Below are 27,024 nucleotides of genomic sequence, written 5' to 3'. Positions count from 1 at the left end.
TTGCCCCTGAGGGGTCTTGCGGCCGACCCGTGACCCGTCGCGAGGATGTGAAGCATTATTCCATGCTTCAGGGGTACGTCTGCCCTCGATCTGCCTCGCTTCAATGCCAAGTCCGTCTTTGTTGATACCAGCTCTCATACTGGTCTTGCGTATGGCTTCCATGGACCGTGAACTGTGGGTTCAGTTATCGACTCGAGGCAGGTCTAACCTCGAGCCCACTGCCCGCCACATTGACTTCCGCCTCAACCCTTCTGCCTGTCTGCTAATCTATTGAATGGCATCAGGAAAGGCATCGTTTTTGAGTCTTGGCTGAAAAATTACAACATCGCATCCCATTCAAAACGCCATCGATGGTCGTCTGCGAGAGCTCTCCCCCACGCCCTGCCCCCGTCACAGCACGAATCGCTAGTGCTCTCTCGCATAGTGTCACCTAGATGCCAGTCCAGCTAGCCTCTCCGCCAGCCAAGACCTAAAACATAGTCACTGGTGGGAGGACAAGCTCCTGTTCACCTTCCACTACACATTGCTGGCCTTGGCTTGAAGCCTTCCCTGCCCATCCCTCCTTCACCGTGCTGCGATCTCTGGATACTCGATTCAAAAGCCCAGTCGAGACATCCCATTTTCGATGCGCCAAGTCTAATTGTGTAATTCTTATTACATGGGACCTCTAGCCACACGCGCGCAGTGCGGGTCCGTTCGATTGCGTCCAGTCCCTCTTTGTTGACTCCTCGTTACTAGTCACCCCTGAGGGGCCTCGAGCCTGATCTGTATTGTGCCATAGGCTTTGAAATTCTTTATCCATTGGTGAAAGAAGCTTCACAACTCTTATTTGTGTTATCACCCTCAGCCCCTTTGCGTGAGATGCACAAGACTCTGAGACTCGCAGAGGTGCATAATGTTCCCACCCACACACGAGCACGTCAGTGCCAGGGTCAAGCTCGCCATTCGGCTTACAGCCAGCACACCAACACCGCCTCGCAACAACACACTCTAAGAAACAGAGTCGCTGCGCGTCTTTCTTAGTCTGCATATGCCATGGCCCCAAGACGGCAGCTTTTGCCGTTGGCGACGACTTGAAGTTGGCTTATTGGCTAAGACGAGCGATACTGGGATGAAGTACACGGTCTCTGCTTGAAGAATTCGGGATGTAGGAGAGAGCCAAGATATGTCGCAAATGACATGACATGGGCAGTATGGTGAAATTGGTCGAGCTCTGGACGCTTCGGGGTCTGGAACCTCCGTTCAGGAGGGATAGCTGATCTGGTCCAGCACCTCTTCCTTCAGCCTCTGCCGGAGATATCGGACATGATCGCGTCGGGGCTCCCAGCTGCAGCAATAGAACTATGCCCTCTGACCTGAGTGGCAATTGTTTGGGTTGCGGAAAGCAGATGATTGGGTGCGCGTGTTCTGTGGACAATCCGCCATTGTCAGTCAACTTTCCCGTAGTCGATTGCACTTACCGTCAAGCCAAGACGCTTGATTGATTCAGTCCCGCTCATACCCTGCTGCTCAGCTGTCGACAGGAAGAAATTATGGCCAGCTTGCGACTCACGAGTGACATGGCTCCCGTATTATATTGCAAGAACAGCGGCGTCTGGCGTCCATTCTTTACAGCGGTCGAAGCGCACATTCTGGGATAAACGTACACAGACTGGACATGCTGAGCGACATCACGTCACTAGCTAGACAGAGCTAGTCCAGATCCTACTAGACTATACAGTTGCGTCTATTCAATCCCCAAGCAACAGTTTCCGCTCGTGCATCATCCGCCGTAGATACCCGGGCTGTGACTTCTTACTTAAGAGCAAGCCTGGCTGTGGATGGCCATGTTCCGTCAGAACGTGAAAAGACGGCGATCTCGCGTCACACAGGTTGTTTTAAGCTCCTTCGAGGAGCCCATAGCGTTATAAGTCACATACTCCCTCGGTGGAAGTTGGGAGCGGGTTCTAGGCTGATCGGCAATAGGGGGGCCAAGATTAGATTGATAAGATCCTCTTTCACGGACGGCCCCGCCTTCCTGTCCCGGGCGCGGAGGCCGGAGGCCCGTCTTGGTTTCTTGCTCAGGGGCTGTACTAAATCGACAGCGGACACGTGTGTATTTACTAACTTTACGGATCAGTTTGGATTTTTGAACCGAGTATTATTATTAGTTCTGTATATTACATGTCTTGTAATTTATTAATGGATGCGCATGGTAACCACCACCAGCCACCGACAGACATCCATCGGCCTTGCAATGAAATGGCCCGCCACAAAACGCCATTGTCGATGTGAAGAAAGGCCCCAGCTGGCTAGTGCGTGTACTTGTATGTGCCGACAGTGATTGCCGTTGGGCATAATTTTTAGGCCCGCCTCCCTTGACTCGGCACGTACTTAGTAATGCCGACCCCGCGAGATGCTCTCGTGTCTCAGACATCCAATGTGCCCATACCTGATGCGTCATAAATGCCGATTTGTAAACGATTGACAGTATCTTTGAATGAATTATTTTCTTTTTGGACCCGATGGACTCGCACGGCTACAAGCTGGCGAAGCGCTGGTCGAATTTGCACATCCTTGCCCGATAGACCATTGCTGCTCCGACGATGATGAAGGAAGCAATGGATCCGTAAAGGAGGCGCGGTGTGCCGCATTCCAGTATGTATCGCATCAAAGGAGCCGCCAGAAGACATGCCGGGCTGATGACCAAGTTGGAGATGCCTAGACACATAGTCAGTGAGTGTGTCGGTCTTGAGGCGGCAAGGCGCACTCACCCAGGAATTTCCCAAGGTCTTTGGGATCGGACAGTTTGCCGATGCAAGCCGCAAACAAGGGCACCCAGCATCCGGAGAAGAAGCCCCAGGTCGTGGAGGCAAAGTACAGCGGCATAGCGCCCCTGTCTGCCAACGCAATGTCCACGCCCAGTAGGACAACGACCTCGGCGATGCAGGTCCAGAACAGCAGCATCAGCGAACCCATAGAGTCGGCAATAAAGCCAGACATGAGGCGTCCAACGAAAGACGCGGAACTCAGGGCGATGAGGCAGTACTGGGCGTCAGTTTCTGTGGCACCCACAGCCCGTGCAATGAATGGGACCGACGCGCTCGCCCCAAAGATACCGAATTGCAGGAAGAAACTGCCGCCAACGAACCACGCATATGGCGCATTGCGCTCCCAGGTGTTCTTGGTGAAGAGCTTTGTGATCAATACGAGGCCCTCAATCTGCGACTTGAAGGTCTTCCATCCCTGCCCAGGGGCCACCTTGAGCTCGTCGGGCACGACGCGATTGAAGAAGTAGGTAGCACCGAGCGCCAGCACGGCAATCGAACCAGTCACCACGGCGAATATCTGGTTGCCAGTCCGCCACGAGTCGCCGTACATGGAGCGGAAGGACGCGGCGTAGATGATGCCGGCGAGCGAAGAGCCGCACATGGTGATGCCCTGCGCCAAACCCCCACGCTTCTGGAACAGCTTGCCAGCCATCGAGGGGCCAATGGCGATACACATGCCCAAGGTGATCCCATGCCAGGTGAAGACCGCGACAAGGTGGCCGAATCCTGTGCAGAGTGAGAGTGCGATGAACACGCCCACGGTGCTGACGACGGCGACGCAGCCCATCAGGATGGGTCCAAATGTGTCCATCACCACGCCAAGGAAAGGCGTCGAGACCATGGCGACAAAGCTGGCGATGCCTGACAGCCAGGTATGCTTCGGATCTGCACCAAAGTGGTTGTCAAGCTCTGCAATGAGTAGCCCGTGAATCAAGAGGACGCCTAGTAAGCCACGTCAGTACAAGAACACTCGGCGCCTCTAGTCCATATCAAACACACCTTGGGAGACCATCATCCATAGAAACGCGCCCGCCACCACCACCCAGGCTCGCGCACTCTTGTCATTCTGCCACGTCTCTCTCTGTGATGTTTCCGAGCCCCGTCTCGAGTCGACAGAGACGCTGAGCTCGTCGGCTTTCTCGTGATCAACCATGTCGACGCCAATGGTACATTCGACAGCAGCTGTACGTTTCCTCCTGTCAGCAGTGCCGTCTGACCGAAAGGAATCATGGTCATCGAAATGTGTCACCCAGCAGACGTGGCCGTGGGGGCTTCCCAGCGCTGTAATATACCAAAACTCACGGGGCCAGGCTGTGGAATCCCCAAGAGTGTTGTGATCTAGCAAGTCTCACCTTCCCTTGCTCGACCGGCAATCGGCCTGGCTCACATAGTCAATGCTTACATGTACCCCACGATTCATCTCCCTAGTCGCCGACGTGGGCCCCTGATAAGCGCAGCCGCGTTGATGAGGAATGTGGTCCGTGACGCTGTGTGGACCTCCACGGGCCGGGCCCGCGATCACACCGGCTGTTATGCTGCATGTACCGGTGCTATCGCCGACTGATCGAGAAGGCAACGCCTTCTTATTCGGGTGGTATTGTATGCATACAACCTGAAGTGGCTGTGCGCCCGCAACGGCGGGAAAAGGGGGCCTGGCTTGGTTCACCATGACAGCATTGGCTCAAGATATCCCGTCCCGCAATCCATTCTCAAGTGGTAATACGTAGTAGTAGGTATGAAATCTCTTGTCTCTGGTATATATTCTTCGGATATGACGGACAAAGAAATACCCAGCGATGGCAAAGTTTTCCCGTTTGACGGGTGAGATACTGGTCTTGTCCCTCAATGTACCAATCCTCACTATCGACTGCTGTGGGTGCGTAAAACACACCGAGCGGGTCAATCTTCTTCTTCAGGTTGTACAGTCTCTTATAGTTGGAGCCAAAGAATGATTGACCAAAGTCAGGATCAATCACGTCGCCCTCGTTGCCGTAGCCGCCACCTCCAGGAGTAATGTCCTTAAGCGACTGCATGATCTCGTACGTCACGCGGCGATTCGTTTCGGATATCTCTTCCTCAGTCGCGTCGGGCGCCCAGCTAGAGCCGGTAATGACAAACATGAGCGCGTCCCGCCATGCAGGATTGACGGCGCTGGCGGGTGTGCCCTCGGGGGCTGCCGCGTTGATGTTATACATGATCAATGTGGCGCCGTCCTCAGCAATGCCACGAAGTGTTTTGAAGGTCTTGTTCCAGAGCTCTTTGTCCTCAAAGTTACCACGGGGAATGAGGCGCGATCCCGTACGGACCTCGGCGGTACCGACGTTTTCACTAGGGAAATGGCTGCGCCACATAGGATAGAAGCTGTCATGCTCAAAGTACTCGGGCTTGATGTTGACACCTAGTGATTCCCACTCCTGGAGCAGCGGTTCAACGAGCTTCTTGAAGTCGGCCAGGTTTGTGCCGGGCACGACCCAGGAATTCATGGACCACAAGTAGGCGTCGGGTCCTGCAGGGAAGATAAAATGGTATTCATAGCTCTTGGCGTCTGAGAAATCGGGGAAACGTGACCAGTATGCTTCGACCGCAGACCAGAACTGTGTCTCGCTGATGTTGAGGGAAGAAGTGGCAACCTTGAAGGTCATGGAGGTGACCACGCCCCATGTGGCGGCACCACCACCTCGAATAGCCCAAAAGAGATCCTCGTGGTTCTCTTCGTCTACAGTAATGAAGCGCCCCTGTGGGGTGACAATGTCCACGCTAAGGATCTGGTCGGAAGCCAGTCCAACGAGAGGACTTAGAGGCGAGTGGCCACCACCGGCAGCGTAACCGCCAGCAACTCCAACATCCTGGTATCGAGTTAGCAAAGTTAGTCTCACGCCTTGATTACGGTTTCTCACACGACATTCGCCGCCGACAGCGGTAAACCCATTCCTCTCTGCAGTTTCGTACAATTCACGAACTTGGACGCCAGCACCGACCTTGAAAGCAGGGCCATTGTAGCTCTTGGTCTTGTGTTCCTTCAACACCTGGATGCTCTTCATGTTGTGGGTCCAGATCGACAAGGCACCCGCGCCGGTGCTCTTACCGAGGAAATCATGGCCAGTGTTGTGGACGACAAGGCGGAGGTTGAGATTTCGTGCCATGTTCACAGCGAGCTGAATGTGGGCAACGTTCGTAGCCTTGATGGAGTACAATGGGAACCCGCTAATCTCGCACACGCTGCCTGCCTCGGCGTCCTGAGGCTGACAAGTCGCGCCCTGGAACAGGGGCGACATGACCGAGGTGGGATCGACAACGCTGTTTTGCTGTCAGCTGAAGTAAAAGGGGAGTTACACTAAAGGTAGCTTACTGGGTGGAGGAGTTGGCCCAGTTGCTAAAAAGGAACTCGCACTTCTTCGCATCGTAGTGCTCGCCCTCGTAGCAAGCCGCACCTAGTGGGACAGTGGAGATGACAGCACCGCCAGTCAGTAGGTCGAGGACTTTCCAAACAGGCTTTCCAGGAAAGAGAAGATCTCCGGGGAAGGTCTTGCATTTGCCGTTCCACCTGTTGTCAAGTTCTCGTTTGGTAAAGTGGTCTTCCGACTCATCATCGCCAAAGTAGAAGACAGAGACGTTGCTGAGCTGTAAGCCAGTGAGATTGCCCAAAATGTCATCGGTGAGCTGCAGCTCTTCCTCTGGCAAGGTTACCCGTGAATCCTGGACCCCGTTGACCACTTCAGCCGCTGGCGAGATGTTGGACTCACCGGCCGCTACATGAGATTTCTGTCAACAACCCAAGCCGTGTGAGGCAGCTGGCAATAACTTGGACATACCGATCACATCGCCATCTACAGTGATGGTCTGAGAGGAAACACAGCTGGCAAAGCAACCAGCCAGTACTAGCCACGCGCCTCTTGTCTGCATCCTGAGGTAACTGTGCTGGTACTCGAAACGGGAAAAGGAGTGCTGTAGTGAGACTGCTCCAACAGTCACAAGAATCGAGGGGATTCAAGTATTAGGAGGAGCCGAGGTCAGAGTACCCTGCTGTCAAGCAGTCCAAAGGGGATATCCACTGTGATCAGCGGCTAATCAGCGTATATGTATGTGACACTACGCTTGGCAAGCGGGCTTCTGCACGCACATGTGTCTAGGTGGATCCGATGGGAGGGCGAAAGACTGTTAGACGAGGCAGATCTCGTTTGCCCATGGGCGCCAGGGCGCCTGGGTGTTTCAGCGCATTAAAGCATCGGGGATTAAGTTGCCCTGCTCCGCGGTATTTCTGCTCTAAAACACGGCAGCTAGGGGGGCCAGTTCCCCGGAAATGGTGTTCTCCATACATGATCCCTGACCCTGATCAAGGTCAGCTCTGAGCTCACTGGCTAGGAGTATTTAGAGTAGCACCGTGATCAGACACGCACAGATAATGACTGGAGGGGATAGTCAATTAATTATTAGTCAAACAGCCAAATACGTACCTGAAGGTGACTGGACTAAACAGATCTTCCTCAAATATCACAATTGATAAGTTATAGCCCTACCTCCAAGTGCCTTGTGGCAGCTTGACATGTAAGAATGGGACCTTCCCCAAGGGGAAGAGAGGCTGTGATCAAAGGATAACTGATGACTCGCCTTAACGTGCAATCAATGCCATGAGTGTTGGTTCACCGGTTTCATCACCTTGCGACAGTAGCCAATCCTTCTAGACTCCTCAATGGACCGCACATGCAGCTGTGCCAGTCGGATGAGCTCCTCTAATATTTCGGCAGCTTTTCTCCTTGCTTTTCACTGGACCGCTCTTGATGTGTAAGTCGAAGTCGCGGAGAAGAAGACTGAGCCAGGCCCACTAACACAAGACACAGTCATCAAGTTGAACTACTTTGGCTGGAGAGCAGTCGACGTCCCAGAATTCGATCCGAGCCCCGGATTCTGGTGGAATTTCCTGGTGCAGATGCTCTACAACCCCGTCCTGGCCCTCGTCAAAGCGTCCATTCTATTCTTCTTGCTTCGCCTTGGAGGACAGAAGAAGAGCGCCCGTTACGCCATCTATGCGCTCAACATCTTCAACGCGGCGCATGCCGTTGCCATTTTCTTCACTGCACTCTTCCAATGTGTTCCCATGGAGGCCAACTGGGACTTTGCCCTCAGGTTCGACCCCGAGACCAACTGCATCGATAACTCATTCCACGTGATTGGCTCGTGTCTGACCATCTTCACCGATCTATGCATCTTGATCCTGCCATTCTGGATTTTCCCGGGACTCAAGATGCCTAGGGCTGCCAAGATGGTGGTCACTGGCGTCTTCTTGCTCGGGTCCCTGTGAGTGCATTCCGCGGCGCCTTCTTGGTTGTTGCTAACCAACTTGCTTCACAGCGTTGCCGTTGTCGGTGTCATCCGAGTCGTGGACGTGTACAAGATATTCTTTGGGACACCAGACCCCGACACCGACCCGTATTACAACATTACGGTTGTGTACTCGAGCGTCGAGGTCAACTTGGCCATTATTACCGCGACCATACCTAAACTACGCCCGCTCTTCCCAAAGTGGTTCCCGAGTCTGTTCAGCGGCAGCTCAGGACAGAGCCACGGCCGACCGACGTATGGTACGTCTGGGTATGGCAGCCGCAGTCGCGGCGCGCAAACCCTTCAGTCCGGTGATCACAGCGGCTCCAAGGGCATATCGCTCACCAAGATTGGCCGCCACCATACGAGCCAGACGGAAGTCTTATCTGCGTCGCCTAATGATTCGGAAGAGGAAATTATGCGATACCATGTGATCGTGCGAACGACCAACGTTCAGGTCGAGTACGAGGACCGTTCGCAGTGTCAGACTGCGCAGGCAGGTTCATGGAAAGCCGTGTGGATGAGCTGGACTTGTTCTTGCCTGGTGCAGTTGAACGAGCCAAGTCCGCTGAATGTGCTTTTATTCATTCGATGTTGGGGCACCAGGGCGAAGACTTGTATGTGCCCCTGGACCTGGACCTCGCACACCAGCCCAACAGGGCTATCGAATGATTCGAATCCGAGCACTAGTGATATCGATCTCCTAGTGGGCGGCTCGGCCCGAAGCCATCTGAATCTGGACGTATAGCCCGATGAATACGACACGCTTATGTGTTTCTCCCACTACCTCAGATCCTGGCGTCTTCATATCATCGTGATTCGTGACTCGCATACAGTGAAGGAAGAAGGGACAGCCTCTTGGGACAGCGGAGCGAAAGCTCCTTCCATGAAGGCGCCCCGCCCCGCCCCACCTTTTCACGACTTTGTCCAGTAGCAGCAGCGCAGCCAAGACAGCATTCACGGCGGCCTCACTGACGTCACAGCTCTAGTGCCTGAGACACTGGCTTTATGAGGTCAATTGCTCCTAGCTTCCTCCAGCTTCCGAAGCCTCACTCCACTTCTCTCAGATACATCATTCAAAGTCAAAAGAAACATGGCCGGCTTCATACAGCCCCTTCGCGAACACACGCACCGACGCCTGCACATCTTCCCGCTCCTGGCATCGATATCCTGGTTCTCGACGCTCACGATCCTCTTCGCCCGTTGGATCAGCCTCGGCCGACCACGTTACCCAGGACAAGTCAACCCCGAGGTCCCGTTCATCAGCGATATTGCCGCGTTTGCCTTCAAACCCGTCTTCATCATCGGGTGCACGTTGACCAGCATCGGCTTCGTGGGCACTGTCTGGAGCGTGCACCATGTGCGCTACTCGGAGCACTTTTACGGCCTGACCGACGACAAGGTCTGGAGAAAGTCGCTGAGCGGTGTGGCCATGGTCAGCGGCCTGGTGGCCGGTGGCTGCCTGCTTCTCCTCAGCGTCTTCGACACGTTTGAGGAGCACGAGAAGCATCGGTGGCTGCTGGTGGGCACGTTTGGCGGCCTGGCCATCAGCTCGCTCGCGACGGAGATTGTTTGGTGGGACGAGACGTACAAGGCTGCGCGGTTCCCGGGCCTGAGGAAGTGGTGCTTGGTCAACACCTTTCTCGTCCTGTGCATCGCCGTCACAGGCACCTTGTTCCTGGTGTTCCTCTACACCGACTACTACAGACGAGCAGGCTACCTAGAGTGGACGATCACCTACCTCGGGTCGCTGTGGCTGGGCACGTTTGCAGGCTACATCAGGTACGTCGCGCCTCGAGATCATGTTCATTCATGGGTATTGCTCGCTAATTACATTGTCAAACAGATTCCGTGAGAGAGGTGGTGTCGCCCGCGCGGACCACGACCCCGAGCAGCAGCCCCTCTTGTCGCCATAACGCCCAACGCCATGCTTCTCCTCCCCGGCTCAGGCAGTTTGAAGAACGTCCACGATCCAGTCCAGTCCTCTTTGGCAGTCGCTAAAGCCGCACTTGAACATGAGTGGAAAGTCGTGCATCATCTTGTCGCACTGCAGCCATTGGCCCTCGACGCCCGCCTCGGCGCATCGATCCCGAAAATTCACTGCCTCGGGCGCCAGCACGTCGAATCCTGCCGTCACACCGTGCACGGCTATGTTGGCCGCCGCGAACAGACCGATATCGCCCGCCGCCGGTGAAATTCTGGGATCGGAGATGCTATACCCTGAATGATCAGAACCAGCCTCCACGCCCTCCCTCATATTCGTCCACTTGGAAGCAGCCTCGTTGACAAAATCCAGCGTCATCATCGAATCGTACGGCTCTACCTCCTTGATCTTATCATCGAGATGTCGCAGGTCCGTCGGTGCGCAAATTGCCATGACAGCAGCGGGCTGGGGGCCATCCACCCCCTGCGTACTGAGGCTATGAAGCACAACGCTCAACGCCAGATTGCCTCCTGAGGAATCGCCCGCCCATACCACCCTCTCGCCTGCCTCGGCGCTCCGACGCATCAACTCCTTGTACAGACGGTCCAAGTGTGGCAGTGCCTCGCACGCCGGGCATTCTGGTGCCAGGGGGTGCGATATGACCGACACCATCGCATTGTGCACTTTGCGACTGAGCTCCGCAGCCAAGCGCCAGTGCATGATGCTGGGCGGGTCCTGCCAGCTCCCACCGCAGAAGTAATATATCCTGCGCTTCGGATAGTCGCAATGCTTGTTTGACACCTTGGGGACCATGTCGTAGATCCAGGTCCCATCAACCTGGTACTCCTTCCAGTGCGTGGTACGCAATGCCCAGATGGGCGGCTTCAATCGGACGGGATGTGCGCCGCGGGACTTTCCCGAGGGCGCGACCAGGCGTGGGCGGAATGGCTTGAGGATAAACTGGAGGGCAGCCATGGGAGCAGACCGGTCGGGTCGATGGGTGATCTTGATCCGCGAGCTGGTGGGAGAGGTGTCGCCGTGGGCCTTGTCTTCCGCCGGAAGCTCCAGCTTCTCCATGGCTGCAGGCGATGTGCTAGACATGGCTGGGCGTGGATGTGTCAGGCACGGTGGAGGAAGCCAAGAAGCATCGAGTCTGGGCAGATGGAAAGTAGTGAGGGAATGTCTCGCCGAGCAATGATTACGAAAGGCACTGTTCGTGAAGGACTGGACACGCGCGTCTGCGGCTCCAATCTCGCAGAGACGAATGGGTACAATAAGGTATTCCCGGAAGATAAGGGATGCGGTGGTGGTACGTTAGTGGAGCGCCGACGTCACATTGCCGGTGATGACCGCATCTGGCATTTTGTGAGGAGTCGCTGGACCCTGGGGCCGGACTCTTTTTTCCCCCGGCCGCAGCTGGCTATATTGTGTACGTACCTACATGTAATTATCATTGATGTTCTCGTGGGCGAGCCCAAGGTTGCCCGCCGAGAACACACGTGCCCTTGTCATGAACTTTGCGTGGAGAGTTGCATCTGGTCAGTACTCTGGTCAATGGCTTGGTATGGCAGAGGGCGACGCGCAGGCTGGTCGCGCCACCAAATCCCACTTGACTGCGCGTGCATCAGCCCTTCCAGTCCTTCGAGCTGTCATGCACGAAAATAACTTTACGCTGTGTGGAAATGTGGCAGTGTGGCCTCGAGATCGAGAGCCGCAACAAGCTTTGCCAAGCGGCGCACATAAGGGTATCGCACAAGACGTCTTCTTAGCTCCCGGAGGCTTAATTAGCTCGAGATCAGGTGGGGGGCCTAGGGGCTGGCTGGGGTGCACGCGGGTGCGACTCTGCGAGCCCATCACCAAGAAACTTGGCATGGTGCTGGTTGGGTGCTGGAAATACTATCATCACCGATAAGGCCCTCAGTGATTTTCCCTGTTGTAGTCTTGGCTGGCGTGGAGGGAGGAAAAGAGGCTTCACGGGAGGAGCATCAAACGCATGCGTCTTGTTGGCTTTATCTGTATTTCATTTCCTGAGCATATGTACAGTCCAGGCGGCCGTCCGACAACGCTAGGATATACCGGCCAGGTACGTCAAGCCGCGGACCATAAAGGATGCCCTTCAAGCCCTTTTACCTACATGTAGACTGGAGTGACACTTTTAGTCATAAAGCAATCTCCCATCTCAGCCACGTCCAGCACAGATGACCCATGGATTTTTCCTGGTCTAGATTGACGGGCTGAAGAGGTTAGTCTAATGAGAATTCAGTGAATATTGTGGCAGAGCCGTTGGTTGAGATGGAAGGCAGGTGTGATTGACAGAGCGTAGGTACCTTGCCAAGGCGGGCACCAAGCATCTTCCTCCGCGCGTAAAGCCCTTCTAAGTTCCAAAGCTGAGCCCCTCCTCCAACAATCTCTCAGCCCTTCGGTTGACATTCGGTCTGGTGGTCTAGTGGTATGATTCGCGCTTAGGGAGTTCTTTCGAGCTATCAAACCCTGAGTTTCAAAGCTTGCGCGAGGTCCCGGGTTCAATCCCCGGCCAGACCCCAACTTTTGCTTTTTTTGCCTACTAACTCACTCAGTTGGTTAGTAACGGTTCTCAAGAATTTGGATTACAAGTGACTTTCTTTTTTTATTAATGGGGATGTCTTCTAATTTGGGCGAGCGAGTACTAAGTATCAGCCCAGGTGAATGAATCACCACTACTCCGTACCACTCGACTTTTGGTCGCGTACGAGTCGGGTTCCCCCCCTCCACCTTGCTTGCTTTTTAGATCGACGCAAAGTCTGTCTGTAAATCACCTCACAACTGAGAACGCCGTTCCTTTTCCTTCCTCGCTGTTTCTTTTTGGGGGTTGCAGGTGCGTGAGACATACACACACGTACTAGAGTCGTTGACGTCAAATACGTCTGGGTCATTCATGCTTGGGTTGGGAAAGGGGTACAACACCAGACGCACGCGTTCACGCAAGCGAGTATCTAATTAGATGTACTCCGTAACGCCAGTTCATTTCCTACGATTATAGCAGATAGCCGCCCCATTCGATCCAAAAGAACGCTGTCATGTGTTAATTATACGTGAACCACGGGCATGCATGCCGCCCCATCAGTCATCAACTCATTCATTGCATCTGCCCGCCGCCCACCTGAGAGTTGATGAACGGCAAGCTGAGGCTGTTGTGGTCCCAGAGCAGGGAGAAGTGGCCCATGACATCGTCCGTGATCAACTCGTCGTATCCAAAAGCGGGTATCATCTCGGGCATGGGAGGCTGCAGATCAGCGTGCTGTGGCATCATGGACATGGATGGCGCAAACATGCTCATGTCTGGCTGCAGCATGTGGCTCGGTATCTGCTCAAGCTTCACCTCACCGGGCGGCGGCGGGCCAGGCGGTGGCCCCCAGTCGCCCATCGATGGCTCCATGTCGAAGCTCTGCTGCTGCGGCATGATCTGGCTCTCGATCGAGGGCGCCCCGCTGTTGGGTGTATTAGCGGCTGTGGGAGGCGACGAGCCCGTCGTCCCACTGTTGCCAAAGGTGGAGGGCGACGTCGAGGCCGAAGCCGAAGACGTATCCTCGGCGGGCGCCAGCTGCACACGAGCCTTCTTGGACCGGCGAGGCCGAGGGAGCCGCCTGACAACCCGCGACAAAATATCGTACGATACCTGCGCCGTCTTGGACAGTTTGTTTACGCGGCGCAGCAGCAAGTATGCACTCTGTATGGCTTCCAGAATCTCGTCGCGCCGAGGAATCGTCTTGGCGCGGTCTTTGATAATGGCCGCGGCGAGGACAGTCGCTGTGTCAAACAGCGAAAAGATGATAAAGTGGTAGCGGCCGTCCCGATGCGACGAGTACTCTGTCCACTGCCTCGTCGTGTCGAGGTTGCGCAAGGAATAGTAGACACCAATATCCCTTATACGTAGATCCTCAGCCGAGGAGTTCTCGTCGAAATACTTGCCCATGTAGAGGCGGATGGGGTTGAGGATCATCAGGTAGGCCATGGTGTGGATGTAGAAGCGGTGAGACGTGACCCAGGGATGGACGCTGTCTCTAGACAGGTCGGGGTTCTCGGTGCTGTACACAGCAGGAAAGCCCGAGAGCCAGTCCTCAATGATGGTCTTGTACTCGAGGATCTCGTCGTGCGTCTTGACGTTCTTGGGGGCACCGAACCGAGCAGCGAGCGTCGTGATGGCCTGGGCCTGTAGCTTCATGTGCAGAAGAGGCGAGGGATCCACATTCTCGAGGGTGAGCGTCGGCAAAGGAACGTTGACATCGCCGTGGTCGATCATGGTCGGTCTCTGGAGACCGGACGCAAATTGCCAGTCCCATGTCGACAGGATGCACCACAGCCGTCTCCGCACCTCGCGCTCAAATTCGGGTAGGCCATCTTCGTCGGATTCGCAGTGGAAGCCCAGCTCCTGTGCCTCGCGGACTGCTTCGCCGATGCCATGCCATGCCTCGGGGAATTGGGCCTCGGCCTTGTGCCAGTATATGCTGTGGAGGGTGCGCTGTACGTTGATGACGTGATATCGGCCGCTGGTGATGGCAACCGCCAGATCCTTGACCGTGTCGTAGTAGCGCTTGGACAGACTGTCTGCCGAATCGCCCAGTCGTTGCTCGAGGTTGACCTTCATTTCTGCGTCCACGTGCTGCATGGCGCAGGACAGCATCATAATGAGAAGACAGGTCCATTGTAGCGTGACAGGCTGTTGCTTCGTTATCCGGTCCCACCACTGCTGGTATTCCTCTAGAAAGCGAGGGGGGTATATAATGTAGTAGTGATAGTTGACATTGTTGAAGAACATTTGCAACAGACCATCCATCTGGGGTCGTTGCGGTAAATTTTCAAGCGCGTCACGCAGCTTGGGACAGGTATTGACGGTCACCCAGTCGAGTTTCTCGGAACCCTTTTTCATGTTCTAGTCAGCACAATGGACGTCAGTGCGCTCGTGAACCTGCGTCCCAGTCCATCCGTACCTTTGGCTCCATGGTGAGCGAATCTAGCAAAGAGCCTGACATGTAACCCAGGGCCTCGAGCCCCAGTTTGTCGGCGTCTTCATCGCTCTGATACTCGTTGCTCTGCTCGTCGTCGTCGTCGTCGTCATCGTCATCGTGGAGGCTGCGCGAGCGCTTGTTGCTGATGGCGGGCGTCGTCCTGTTCGTGGCCGGGGCCGTGGCCGAGACCGAGGCGAGGGGATTGTGAAAGCGGCAAATTTCGGCGACCTTGCGCTTCTGGCAGTGGTTGCAAGGCCATTCGCGATTGCACTTTTGCTTGCGACGCTGGCACTCTGTACAAGAGGTGCGATAGGCGGGGCGACTGCCACTGGATGGAGGCTCCATCACGAGGGGTCCGCAAGCATGATCTGCTCAGAGTGATCAGGCGGAGATGGACGCAAGACAGGGCGGTCGAGCATGGAGGGATGAGGAGACGAGAGAGGGAAGCAGAAGAAGCAGAGAGACATAACACAAGTAGTAGTATCCGTAATCAGAAGTGGCAGATGCGTGTTGGAGGACTGGAGTTACGGAAACGCACCCTGCTCTCGAAGCCGCAGGTGGGGCAGCATGGACGGCACGCAGCGCACGCAACAGCGGCAACACGCACCAACAACTGGGCTCGACTCGACTCGACTCGACCGTCGGCGACTCGACTCCAGTCCAGTCTCCTTCCTACCCTCCCTGCATCGCTCCCCACGGCCTCGCTACGCTACGTCCACCGCGCTAATAGAGGACGTGGGAATGAAGTGCGCCCAGTTGGCATGGAAGACGTCCTATCACCTCGGCAAGAGGTCACGCTCAGCCAAATGTCACTCCGCCACGGCTGTCCTTCTCCTCAAATCCTACCGTGCTCAACTGCAAACGCCGGCTTGTCTCCTCTTCTCACGCGCCCATGTAACAGCACCGTATTACCTTGCTAGATCAGTGGGTGGGCCGCTCAAGACCACCTCTCTGCCTGCGTGATCCCCGCACCCAACGCAAGAGAGATTTTGACACATTGACATGTCACAAGGAACGTGCATGTTGACAAGGATTTTCAAGATTTCGCCCCTGCGCGAGTGCGGCCTGTGTATAAGGGCTTCGGTCTCCGGAGTCCGGCCTTGTCACAGTCCTCGAATGCCACTTGTCAGCGAACCTTACCCATCCACATCCCCCGCCGCAGGCGGGAGGGGCATGCAGGTGTCAAACAAGCCATGTTTCCATGCTGCGTATTGGACAATTCACAGGAAGAGGGCGTTCATGGCACCGGGAATTGACTTGGCGGTATCGCTCTTGCGTCCTGGTGCTTTCTTATCTCATTCCAGCTCGCCCCAGTGCCGACTTTCTTGGGCAGAGTACATCTAGATGGCCGTCTGGGATCACCTACTACTTGGACCAGTCCGTCCAGGCTCCAGCTACGAAATCCGATGCGCCTGGAGCCTGGAGGAAACTTGAAAAAGCAAGGGCTGGATTGGTCCCGTCCTCGTTCCCCACAGGCCATGCCTTAGTGCACTCCCAGGGCTGGTGCGTAGGCTTGGCTAGCGCGAGGGCATCAACAAGTTCGATGTCTTGGAATTGGATCTTGAAACTGGATCGCGGGTCCACCCGCCTCGATCTGAAGATCGCTGATCGCACTGAAATTAAGCTGGCTGCTGCGTACAAGTAGCACAGTCCTGGGATGACCAGTCAAAGCGAGGTCTTGACCGGTCTTCTGGGTGTTGTACTGGGCTTGATGCACCTTTCTAGGAACAAGGGACGGTGCGGGGTACGGACTATCTGAGCGTCGAGGAAAACCAAAGGCAACCAGAGCATGGTTGGGTCCTCAGGTGATACGTAGCGAGTAGATTTGACAGGTCCTGTACGCCTAGCAGCAGAAGCGAAGTGCCTGCCTTCGTGGGTTTTTTATGCGTTGAAATGCATGCTCGTGATTGAAATTCTCTTAAAGAAATAATCTTCTTCCTGTGCAATCACACACGTTGGATCCAGATACCTGAGAAAAACTCGTATTAATGAGAAGTAGCGAAATGTAACAACTGATTCAGTATCCAAGGTGTCATACTACCTTACTTGTACAGCAAAAGGTAGTACTCTTGCGAGTGCGGAAAGATGATCACTTTAGGGTAAGTGGTATTCAAATTGTGTACCGTACGTTCACGCAATTCGGGATCTCTCGATTTACAGTCCACGGCTTTGTATTCACACAGTACTAAGGCACTGTTTGGCTGGCTCGCACAGTGCGTCAGACTGTATGACTTCCTCACAGCGCCCCGCTTCGCGTCACGCGTTTCAACCGCGTCGCACCGCTTTGCACGAACAGTCCAGTCACCCCAATACCACAGCCACAGTTATCACTTTAACTCTTGTTTGCTATGTCGTTCGATCATCATGAGTGCTAGGCTTCTCGAACGCTTTGGGTGGCTAGGCCAAAGCCCAATCCCTAAAAGGCCGGATAACAAATTGCAAGACACCGGTTCTCCATCCCAGCAACAGTCGAAAAAGCGCGCCGCCCCCGAACCTCCTCTGCGGACCTACGGCACCAAACAAGCGCGCAAAGCATTGCCATTGGCAAAGTCATCACGCGAAGCGGTCGGCGCCGCGCCCGCTGGTCGTGCCCGCTCTTCCCAACGCAAAGGGTCCCCGACCAAGAGCCAACCGCCGACACAGCTTGCTTCCCAGCTCCCGATCGAGAGCTCGAGCCGCCTCGAAAGCCGACCGCCGCAGGCTACCGTGTCTTCTAGCGGTGAGCATGGCGAGTTTGCCATGGCCAGTCAACTCCCTTTCTCGGGTGTATCACCACGTGAACAATCACAGTATGTCCAGGTCCTCGACACGGACATAATGGCCACACAGCCCGAGGATGTTGCCGAGGAAATCAGCGTCGAGGTCAGTACGAGGCCTCAGCCTGAGTCTGTCGAGGAGAAGGACCTATTTGTTGAACCTGCTCCTGCGTCAACAGCCTCGTCCCATGGCGAGGACGGCGCCGCCGACATTCCTCAGATAATCGACGACCAATCTAAGGCCCCTACCTCTCAGACAGAAGATGAGACGACGGCGGCAGAGCAGACCCCTACGCTGGATCAGTCCTAGCTACCATCGCGGAACCCGAACGACATCTACGAGGTGCCCTCAGACAGCAAAGGTGACCCATATTTCGTCTTTACCCGCTTCCTCGAGCATCGTTGGCGAGGCACCACAATCGAGCTGCTCGTTGAGTGGCATGGTGCCGAGCCCACCTGGGAACCCGAGGCGAACCTGCACCATGATGCGCTGGACGCTCTGCTCAAGTACTGGCAGCAACAGGGTGGCCATCCCGAAAACCCTAATGAGGAAGGGCTCTACGATGTTTACTGTATCCGTGAACACAAGGGCCAGAAACTTCTGGTCGAGTGGACCGGTTACGCGCCCTCTGAAGCTACGTGGGAGCCCAAGAAAAAGATACAAAAGGCCGCGCCGCAAATTGTGAAGGAGTACTTTGACAGCCTCAAGCCCGCGGCGCCACGACAAAGGGGAAGGAAGAGGCAGGCGTGAGGCCGATCGCTAAGTTTGTCTTCGGGTTGATCTGGGGAATCTCCCTTTTTTTTTTTGCGCTATGAGCGAGGCGTTTTTGGAAGCATATTCTTGTCCGCAATGAGTACGATGAAGGAAGGCACAATTGTGTATGAACAAGGAGGGTAATGTTTGCACCTTTTTGCAGCCCTGGAGCCATGTCACTGATGTGTGAAGCGGACTCGCTTTCCGTCGCCTTGCTTGTGGCAAGCGCTGATACACTTTAAGAAGAGCTACCTACAATCATATTTCCCGAAAAAACGCCACATGATAGCCTATATGCCTGGTGAATTTGCCCAGACGGTCTTCCCGGTCCAACACACTCGTCATCCGGATCGGTAGCTCTCAAAGCGTGGCTCCTCCACTGCACCGCCAGTCCAGCTGGCTTCGTCGGCATCCCGAGACACCTGGAGGTTTCCCAGGCGGTCCACAGACACGGGTTACCTCGCACAAGGCCCTTCCGTCCTTACTCTCGAAAGACGCTTTGCAACAGTGCCATGTTGACGCCAGCACGTTCAAGCCAATTCCTAATACGCAGGATCTTCTGTGCCTTTATGGTGCTCTCTGGGTGTGGTCTATGGAAGATGAAGCGGGCATTGCTCTCGTGGTTCTCCCGTGTCGTAGGATCCTGCCAAGTCTCCCACGTTGGAAAGGGGCAACGGTCTTCATCATGGCTGAAGGCCACACGAGAGCCTGGCCGGCTTTGGTCTAGGCTATAGCCCAGGCTGGAGAAGAACCAGATGAGGTCGGCCCAGCTGACATTGGGCCATAGATATTCTCAAAGATAGTCTCGGCAATTCCCCAGAAACGCATGGGTCGGTGCAGGCGAAGTGCGTCGCCGTCAGGATTGGCAAGAGAAGCTGCGCCACTGGGATTCTCAGCTGGCAGGCCTTCTGCATGTTCTGGCGTGATTGAGGTGGATGCAGCGAGCCAGTCAGTGACTGCTGGGTTGTTGTTTGTTCCCGGAGTGCCGTCTGCTGTGTCGCCAGACGATGCAGCTAGAAGCGTGCTGGGGAGTTCATGGTTGTCGTAGGCAATGTTTGACGATGTCTCGCTACCGTTCTTGTTCTCTTGAAAGTTTTGAGGCTCTGCCATGGTGAGCAATTCGCGGTTGAAGCAAGCAGTCAAGGTCTGGATGGTGATGAGGCAGTGGATTGTAATATTTGTTGATGTAGGAGCAATGTGAAGAAGAAGACTTGCCTTTCTATACTTGTCGATGCCGCTTTGCTTTCCTCAAGGAAGTCCTCATTGTACCATTGTAAATACACTTCACAAGCTCATGCGCGACGTCTCACCATGCGAACAGAGGACGTCGGCCTCTTGTTCTCTTGGCCGCCTAAAGAGCGACATCGAGTAGTCATACCTCCAGGGACAATTGGTTTCATGTAGCTCAAGGGGGAGGGAAAGCTCTAAGTCTTTGAATACTTGGGGTACCGCTCGCCATAGGAAGCTGATTCGTCTCTGTTGATTGCTCGTAGAGTAGATTCCGGACACAAAGATGCACTGATTCTACCTTCAATTCAAGATTGGCAAAAGCGTTTCAGGATCAGGGCCCTCGTCTGAGGTCAATGATTTTCCGGTCGAGTACTGTAACATCAAATCTTTGTATACCAAGGCGCCTCAAAACAATGCAAGGACAAGAGCAGCTTCACCAGTCCTACACGCTCTGGGGCCTGAGCCATTAAGCAGAGTTGCATGAGCATTGTCGCGCCAAGCCTGTTCAATACATAGAAAGAGAAAATGGTGAAGCTGACAAGTTTTCCGGATTCCTGGGATCATCTTGTGAACCCATGTTCTCTTCCGGCCCTTTTTGCATGATAGCGCGTCGACTACATGTGTACGGCTGTATATCCATACCGACTGGATTTACTCGAACAAGACATGGTTCCAATGTTACCCTCGTGTATATTTGAATTACACCAACACCAAGGCGTTCTTCTGTTGCTAATGTTTCTGCTGTTATTTCCTTTGCTCTCCGAGATGGCCATTGTCTAACAAAGAAACGTTGCTGTGAATGATCGCTGCAATTGTGTGAATGAATGGTGACACCGGCTTCCCGCAATCAGTTTCATTCTGCCTATCTCGAAATCGAACCAGCTCATTTTATGAAGACGAGACCTATGTTATCAAGACTTGTTGTGAAGTGAAACAGCGCCCGTGCCTCAACAAACTGCCCTGGTCTTTGCGCAGTGGTGTGAGCTTCGCATCCTTACCTAGGTCCCATGCGCATGTTTAGATGTTGAAGCTATTCGCCGACCCCAAGCTCAGAGTGACTTTTCTCAGGCCATCTGTCGACGTGGTGTCGGCCAAACTTTTGAGATAGACGACTATCGAGTGTTCAACAGGCAATGAGTGTGAGTGACTGAGTTTGAACTTTGCGCCGTTCGCGCTGCGAGCTGTCCATCCATGATTTCCGCAAACTGACTAGCGTTACAGTAATTAACTTAGACGACGATCAAGATAAACTCCACCGCGCCCAAGATGGCAGGAGCAGTGGATATCCGGACGCTGAGGTCAAGCGCATCCAACCAAGTTGACCAACTCACCTTCGAGCCTGTTCGACTTCCTACTCTATCCTCGCCTCTGATGTGGTCGACAAGGACTGCATCAGAGGCTGCTAGATATTCTGGCAGAATGGGTCGATTGCAGCTGCGCTGGCGCAGCCTTAACAAAATAACCTTAACTTAATTGCCCTCGTTTCCAAGTCAAGAGTCGCCCGAAGGATTCATTCGCCTTTGACGCCATCTGGCATCGCCTGGGTGCCGCACCCTGCCGGATCAAATCTTATCAATCTATAGCCTCCACGGTAAATACGTCTCTTCCTACAGCCTTTTCTTCTCTTCTTCTCTCCTTCGCGCAGATGCATCTTTTTTTTTGAGGGTCTCAGCGAGCACAGGCGTGTGCGCACTTGCTCCATTGATCATGGCCGACCAACCACATATCGATCAGTCCTCCTTACAACCACATGAACAGGCGTCCTCGCGGGCACACGAGCAACCAGTCACGGAGAAAACGCTCCACGAAACGCCCGTAGTCGACGACACCGAGTCGTCTGCGCAGTCACTGCAGGATGGCGTCAAGGGAATCGAGGCCATCTCCCAATCCTGGACAAAGGTTGGACTGGGAGTGGCCTATCTCGGCATTTTCCTCATGGCCTTCGTCACCTCTCTCGAGGGCCAAGTGACGGGCTCGGTCACCATCTTTGTCACCAGTTCCTTCTCGCAGCACTCGCTGGTGTCGACCATCAATGTAGTGCAGAGCGTCATCCTCAGTACGTCCCCTATCGCGAGGCCATCAGTCGAGCCAACAGCTAATTGCCCATCCCAGCCATCGTCAAGCCTCCCATGGCCAAGATTGCCGACGTGTTTGGCCGCACAGAAGCATTTTGTCTCTCCGTCTTGCTCTTTGTCCTCGGCTTTATCGCCATGGCCTGCTCCAACAACGTCCAGACCTTTGCCGCTGCTCAGATCTTCTACTCGTCAGGCAGCACTGGTCTGCAGATCCTGCAGCAAGTCTTCGTCGCCGACACGACCGATCTGAGCTGGCGCGCCATCATGTCGACGCTACCCGATCTGCCATTTCTCGTCACCACCTGGGTCGGCGTCGCCATCAGCGACAGGATCAGAGAGGAGACGGGCAGCTGGCGCTGGTGCTACGGCATGTTTGCTGTCCTGCTGCCCGCTGCATTTCTCCCCCTGCTGACGTCCCTGGTTGCGAACGGGCTCAAAGCCAAGAGGATGGGTCTCTTGCCCCCGAAGCGCCAGACTATGCAAGGTGGCCCTCTCGCCGTCTTGGGCAACCTGTGGAGGGACCTCGACGTGGGCGGTATGATCCTCCTCGGAGCTGGCTTCGCCCTGATTCTTGTGCCCTGCACAATCGCCGCCAATGTCTCTGGCGGATGGTCCAACCGTAGTATCATAGCCATGGTTACTGTCGGTGCCGTTCTCGTGGTCATCTACCCCTTTTGGGAGGCCAGCTCGCGGTTCGCAAAGAAGCACAACATCCAGGGTGTGCCTGGCAAAATCATGGCCAACACGGCTCCACACCCGCTGACGCCATTGTATCTGCTCAAGTCCAGAACATTCAGCGCCGGCTGCGTGCTCGTCTTCTTTTACTTCATGGCCTTTTACCTGTCCGTGTATCCCTACTTCCAATCGTATCTCTTGGTCGTACGAGGACTCCCAAACCAGACGGCGGTGTACGTTACACAGACCTTTACCTTTTCGTCAACCGTCTCGTCCATCATCGTCTCCATCCTCATCAAGCTGACCCTTAGGTACAAGTGGTTCGTGGTCGGGGGATCCGCCTTGTACATGATGGGTATGGGCCTCATGATGCATTACCGCACCGAAACAGCCTCGCTGTCTGCCATTATAGGAAGCCAGGTGCTCCTTGGATTCGGAGGTGGTATGCTCAACGTGCCGGCGCAGATTGGTGTCCAAGCTAGCGCCAGTCACCAAGATCTGGGTTCCGCAACGGCCATATTCCTGACCATTGTGAGCATCGGTAGTGCCGTCGGCTCAGCCATCAGCGGCGCGGTCTGGGGACAGAACATTGTCCCCAAGCTGAATGAGTATCTGCCCGACGCGGCCAAGGTGAACGCGACCCTCATCTACTCCGATATCGACGAGGCGCTCGCGTACCCGCAGGGTAGCGACGAGCGCATCGCCATCAACCGCGCGTACCAGGAGACCATGACGAAGCTGTTGACGATTGCCGTCTGCGTCTGCGCCCCGATTTTCGTCTTCAGTCTGCTGATGAGCGACTACCACCTCGACGAGATACAGCAAGGTGTCCGAGGCCTGGTCATTGGCGGAGACGTGGGGGAGGATTCGAGAAAGGCTGAGGGTGCCAAGGATGGAAATCCTTACAACCCCAAAAACTGGTTCAAACGGCGTCCCGCGCGCGTAGCTTAGGAGGGCCGCGATGACATGCTGATGATGGCCATGTTTCGGGCGCAATAGCCAACGCCGGGCTGTGCTATAATTAATATACAATTGATACTTCAACCGTCCTCCCATCGCCTGTTGGTCATTCTTGGGCTTGTTCGTCGACATTGCGCCGACGGACCGTTGCCATTTCGGGGCGCGCGGGCTGCCGTTGCGGACCACCCGCGGCGGACCTCAGCGACAGTCCAGACCCCAGACGTTTGGACTCCAGTCGTAAGCATTGAAATGACAGTCGGTGGCTAATAATGATCCTGATTCGACAAGGCCAAGTAAGCCCTTGGTGAGGCTGGACCTGTCAGCATGGCCCGTGATTTCTTCGTACATATATATGGAATGTGGGCACCCGCAATGTCAGCCTTGCTCGCAAGTCAAGCTTAATCGACCAGCTTTGCTGCAAAACGCGAAATGGCTGCTGTCGACGGGACGAAGAAGACGCACAAAGGCGCGTCGCCCATGGTGGTGCGACCGCTGGGCCACATGTGAGTGGAATGTCGTACCCTGTACGCAGGAGACGGTGCACTAACCAGCGTCAAGGGAACGATACATGGCGGCGCTCTATACCCTCAAAGCCATGTGTGCGACTGTCATCAGCTGTCGATACGTTGTCCCACAGGAGTTGCGACCAGCATCTGAGCATTCAGCACTGCAGCAGACCATCATCCGCGCGGTAGCCCAGACTACACTCAACCACCCGTTGATGCAGGTTGGAATCATCAAGGAGTCAACCAAACAGCCGTACTGGGTGCGCCTGGACTCGATCGACTTCGACAAGATTACCGAGTGGCATACCGTTCCCGCAGAGCAGGACTATGCCACCGCCGTCGAAGACGTCCTCAATGAGCAGATTGACCGCCGGTTCGAGGAGAGGGAGACGCGACCTGGATGGCGTCTCGTAGTCACCAGGACCCAGGGAGGAGATTTCGTCGACGTGATGTGGGCGTTCAACCACACCATTGCCGACGGGATGAGCGCCAAAATCTTTCACGAGGATCTCCTCAGCTTCCTCGACGACCCCACGCAAAAGCCGGACCGGCCTGTCAACCTCCACGGCAATGTCCTCCTGCTCGGCCAGTCGACAGGCCCGTTCACGCCACCCCAGAACAAGCTGGCCAATTTCTCATCAAGTCCTGGATTCGCCATTCAATCGGCATGGGACGAGCTGAAGCCATCGTTCATGTCGAAGCCGACTTACACGCAGAAGCAGTGGGGTCCCTTCCAGACGAGTCCAACCACCACGAACCGCACGTCCATCCTGATCGACGCGGACAAGAGCAAACGCATCGTCGCAGCCTGTCGGAAGAATGGGGCCACGGTTACGAGCATGCTCAACGGCATCGTCTTTGCGTCGCTCTACCATGAGTTGAAGGACATGGATGGCCAGCCTTCCCTCTCTGGAAGCACGGCCGTCGATCAGCGACGATTTCTGGGCTCCTCGGTCAACGGCGTCGATCCGAAACGCATGGTGAACAATCTCGTCACCATGGTCGCACACGATTTCACGGAAGAGGACGTGCTCCGAATCACCAAGAATATTGGCACGCAGGATCCCTCGCAAGGCCTGGCCTACTTGGAGCCTGTGGTGTGGGAGGTTGCCGGGCTGACGCGCGGACACGTCCAGGAGCGTCTGGACAAGGGCTTCAAAGACGATATTATGAGCCTGATGGGCCTTGTCGGCGACTGGCGAAGCGAGGTGACCCGATCCATGAAGAAGCCCCGTCGGGAGTCATGGCAGGTCACCAATCTGGGTGTGATCGACGGACATGGTGGCTCAGCTGAGGGCGGGTGGCATATTAGCAGAGCCATGTTCAGCCTCAGCGCGGAGCTCTGCCGGTCCTTGTTCATCCTGTCCTGCTTCGGTGTCAAGGGAGGTGAGATCTCGGTGGACATCACTTGGCAGGATGGCCTGAATGAGCTGGTGCAGAGGGTGGGCGAGAGGTTGACGACCGATACCTTGGGTTGGTGTAATTGGCTTGCGGACGGTGAGTGGAAGGAGGATGGCGGTTTGAAGCTGTTTAGACCATAGACTGTTGATGGTTTGTACGTTAAGGTACTGTCTCGTCGGCCAGGCCTTTTTTTTGCAGGCGGGTTCATTGGCATACGTTTTATAATCGGGCAAGGCGTTGGGTGGCGCAACTTTGCTGTCAAGTCGGGGCTGAGGTGACGATGAGATTCACCACGCGAGCTTGGCCGGAGGATCTCATGAATTAGTCGAGGACTAGGGTTGAAAGTGCTTTTGTGATTCGGAGAAAACAATGCCATTTCCATATTTGTATAGAAAACCCTTTGGCTGCGTGTTTAATGGAGGTTTTTGGTGCTCTTGTTGTTATTTCCTGGGCGATATTGGAGCCCGCATCCAGTCGACCAGGCAAAGATGCAGGGTAGCTGAAACCGAATACTGCGCAACGGCGTCCCCCCCGCCAACCAAGCACTCCCCGCAAAGTAAACAAAACGCCTCGCCATCTTCCACCACATCCATCAAGCACACACCGAACCATCATGTCGACAAAACCGCCGTCAAAGTCCTCAAGGGACCCCAAGGATAAGGAAAAGGCAAAGACACATAAGCTTGCCCTCAAGGGGTCAGCAAAACTCGTCGCCGAGTTTGTACGTCAATCCCACCCCTCCTCGGAGCTCACTCGCGCGCGCAAGCTAACCCTCTGGCCACAGTTCCAATACTCCATACACACAATCCTGTACGAAGACCGCCCCAGATTCGATTCCATCGCAAGGCATAATCCCCGCGACCGAGACTGACAATGCGACAGCTTCCAGCGCGGTGTGTACCCCGCCGAAGACTTCTCCGCCGTCAAGAAATATGGCCTCAACATGCTGGTTTCCTCCGACGACCAGGTCAAAGCATATATCCGCAAGATCATGTCCCAATTAGACAAGTGGATGGTTGGAGGTAAAATCTCAAAGCTCGTGATTGTCATCACAGACAAGGACACGGGGGAGCACGTCGAGCGGTGGCAGTTTGATGTGGGCAGACCTAGTCCCCTTGACTCGGTGTGGTTTGGCTAACCATGTGGCGCGGAACAATAGGTGCAAATCTTCCAGCCGACCAAGTCAAAGTCAAAACCGACCGACGAGAACGCGTCCAGATCAGCGGCAGCCGCCTCAAGCGCCACCCAGACCGAGGAGAAGACTGAGCAAGAGATCCAGGCGGAGATCGCCGCCATCTTCCGCCAGATCACTGCGTCCGTCACTTTCCTCCCACAGCTCTCGGGCGACTGCACGTTCAACGTGCTCGTGTATGCCGACGCCGACTCGGACGTCCCCGTGGAATGGGGCGACTCGGATGCCAAGGAGATTGAGAACGGAGAAAGGGTACAATTACGCGGGTTCAGCACGGCCAACCACCGGGTCGATACACTGGTCAGCTATCGCCTAGGCGAGTGACGAGCTATAGGTCGTGGGAAATGGGATTGGGAATCAATGCTACTGCAGGATAGTAGCAATGGGCGTTGATGTGTAACATAATGTGTACGAATGGCTTTGAAGCCTTGGCTTTA

At 55.0% G+C, this 27,024-nt stretch overlaps 9 protein-coding genes and 1 non-coding gene across 10 annotated transcripts; 6 read left to right on the top strand and 4 right to left on the bottom strand.

The window, feature by feature from the left end:
* Nucleotides 1-2,133: 2,133 nt before the first annotated feature.
* Nucleotides 2,134-4,041, bottom strand: F5Z01DRAFT_651394 (major facilitator superfamily domain-containing protein). The gene is made up of 3 exons (XM_046263225.1): nucleotides 3,810-4,041; nucleotides 2,754-3,752; nucleotides 2,134-2,700 (listed from the first exon to the last, which is right to left on the bottom strand). Exons 1-3 carry the CDS (start codon nucleotides 3,961-3,963, stop codon nucleotides 2,519-2,521), a joined length of 1,335 nt encoding a protein of 444 aa, XP_046119451.1. The 5' UTR covers nucleotides 3,964-4,041; the 3' UTR covers nucleotides 2,134-2,518.
* Nucleotides 4,042-4,162: 121 nt separating this feature from the next.
* Nucleotides 4,163-6,728, bottom strand: F5Z01DRAFT_704948 (uncharacterized protein). The gene is made up of 4 exons (XM_046266432.1): nucleotides 6,623-6,728; nucleotides 6,160-6,559; nucleotides 5,708-6,107; nucleotides 4,163-5,656 (listed from the first exon to the last, which is right to left on the bottom strand). Exons 1-4 carry the CDS (start codon nucleotides 6,711-6,713, stop codon nucleotides 4,520-4,522), a joined length of 2,028 nt encoding a protein of 675 aa, XP_046119450.1. The 5' UTR covers nucleotides 6,714-6,728; the 3' UTR covers nucleotides 4,163-4,519.
* A 772-nt stretch (nucleotides 6,729-7,500) lies between these two features.
* F5Z01DRAFT_699210 (uncharacterized protein) lies at nucleotides 7,501-9,050 on the top strand (the record flags this gene model as incomplete). Its single annotated transcript, XM_046266374.1, has 3 exons — nucleotides 7,501-7,592; nucleotides 7,677-8,105; nucleotides 8,160-9,050. The coding sequence occupies 3 exons, from the start codon at nucleotides 7,501-7,503 to the stop codon at nucleotides 8,875-8,877; spliced, it is 1,239 nt and encodes a 412-aa protein (XP_046119449.1). The 3' UTR covers nucleotides 8,878-9,050.
* Nucleotides 9,051-10,060: 1,010 nt separating this feature from the next.
* F5Z01DRAFT_546169 (Alpha/Beta hydrolase protein) lies at nucleotides 10,061-11,332 on the bottom strand. Its single transcript, XM_046260562.1, has one exon. It carries the CDS (start codon nucleotides 11,152-11,154, stop codon nucleotides 10,075-10,077), a length of 1,080 nt encoding a protein of 359 aa, XP_046119448.1. The 5' UTR covers nucleotides 11,155-11,332; the 3' UTR covers nucleotides 10,061-10,074.
* A 1,153-nt stretch (nucleotides 11,333-12,485) lies between these two features.
* On the top strand, nucleotides 12,486-12,594 carry F5Z01DRAFT_t42. Its single transcript has one exon. It is a non-coding gene; the product is annotated as a tRNA-Pro (tRNA).
* A 472-nt stretch (nucleotides 12,595-13,066) lies between these two features.
* F5Z01DRAFT_546162 (fungal-specific transcription factor domain-containing protein) lies at nucleotides 13,067-15,494 on the bottom strand. Its single transcript, XM_046260561.1, has 2 exons — nucleotides 15,021-15,494; nucleotides 13,067-14,950 (listed from the first exon to the last, which is right to left on the bottom strand). Exons 1-2 carry the CDS (start codon nucleotides 15,381-15,383, stop codon nucleotides 13,169-13,171), a joined length of 2,145 nt encoding a protein of 714 aa, XP_046119447.1. The 5' UTR covers nucleotides 15,384-15,494; the 3' UTR covers nucleotides 13,067-13,168.
* A 1,908-nt stretch (nucleotides 15,495-17,402) lies between these two features.
* Nucleotides 17,403-18,545, top strand: F5Z01DRAFT_672834 (uncharacterized protein; the record flags this gene model as incomplete). The annotated part of the gene is made up of 2 exons (XM_046264861.1): nucleotides 17,403-18,097; nucleotides 18,152-18,545. 2 exons carry the CDS (start codon nucleotides 17,403-17,405, stop codon nucleotides 18,543-18,545), a joined length of 1,089 nt encoding a protein of 362 aa, XP_046119446.1.
* A 2,724-nt stretch (nucleotides 18,546-21,269) lies between these two features.
* On the top strand, nucleotides 21,270-23,838 carry F5Z01DRAFT_699200 (major facilitator superfamily domain-containing protein). The gene is made up of 2 exons (XM_046266373.1): nucleotides 21,270-21,834; nucleotides 21,891-23,838. Exons 1-2 carry the CDS (start codon nucleotides 21,486-21,488, stop codon nucleotides 23,477-23,479), a joined length of 1,938 nt encoding a protein of 645 aa, XP_046119445.1. The 5' UTR covers nucleotides 21,270-21,485; the 3' UTR covers nucleotides 23,480-23,838.
* Nucleotides 23,826-25,939, top strand: F5Z01DRAFT_545963 (alcohol acetyltransferase-domain-containing protein). Its single transcript, XM_046260560.1, has 2 exons — nucleotides 23,826-23,991; nucleotides 24,047-25,939. The coding sequence occupies exons 1-2, from the start codon at nucleotides 23,918-23,920 to the stop codon at nucleotides 25,533-25,535; spliced, it is 1,563 nt and encodes a 520-aa protein (XP_046119444.1). The 5' UTR covers nucleotides 23,826-23,917; the 3' UTR covers nucleotides 25,536-25,939.
* On the top strand, nucleotides 25,923-27,013 carry F5Z01DRAFT_651375 (DNA-binding protein). Its single transcript, XM_046263224.1, has 4 exons — nucleotides 25,923-26,116; nucleotides 26,180-26,205; nucleotides 26,278-26,491; nucleotides 26,555-27,013. The coding sequence occupies exons 1-4, from the start codon at nucleotides 26,009-26,011 to the stop codon at nucleotides 26,909-26,911; spliced, it is 705 nt and encodes a 234-aa protein (XP_046119443.1). The 5' UTR covers nucleotides 25,923-26,008; the 3' UTR covers nucleotides 26,912-27,013.
* Nucleotides 27,014-27,024: the final 11 nt, after the last annotated feature.

This window comes from Emericellopsis atlantica, assembly GCF_019669845.1.
Source record: "Emericellopsis atlantica unplaced genomic scaffold F5Z01scaffold_9, whole genome shotgun sequence".
NCBI lineage: Eukaryota > Fungi > Ascomycota > Sordariomycetes > Hypocreales > Bionectriaceae > Emericellopsis > Emericellopsis atlantica.
The sequence above is the reverse complement of the archived record's forward strand: the minus strand, read 5'-3'. Positions and strand labels throughout refer to the sequence as shown.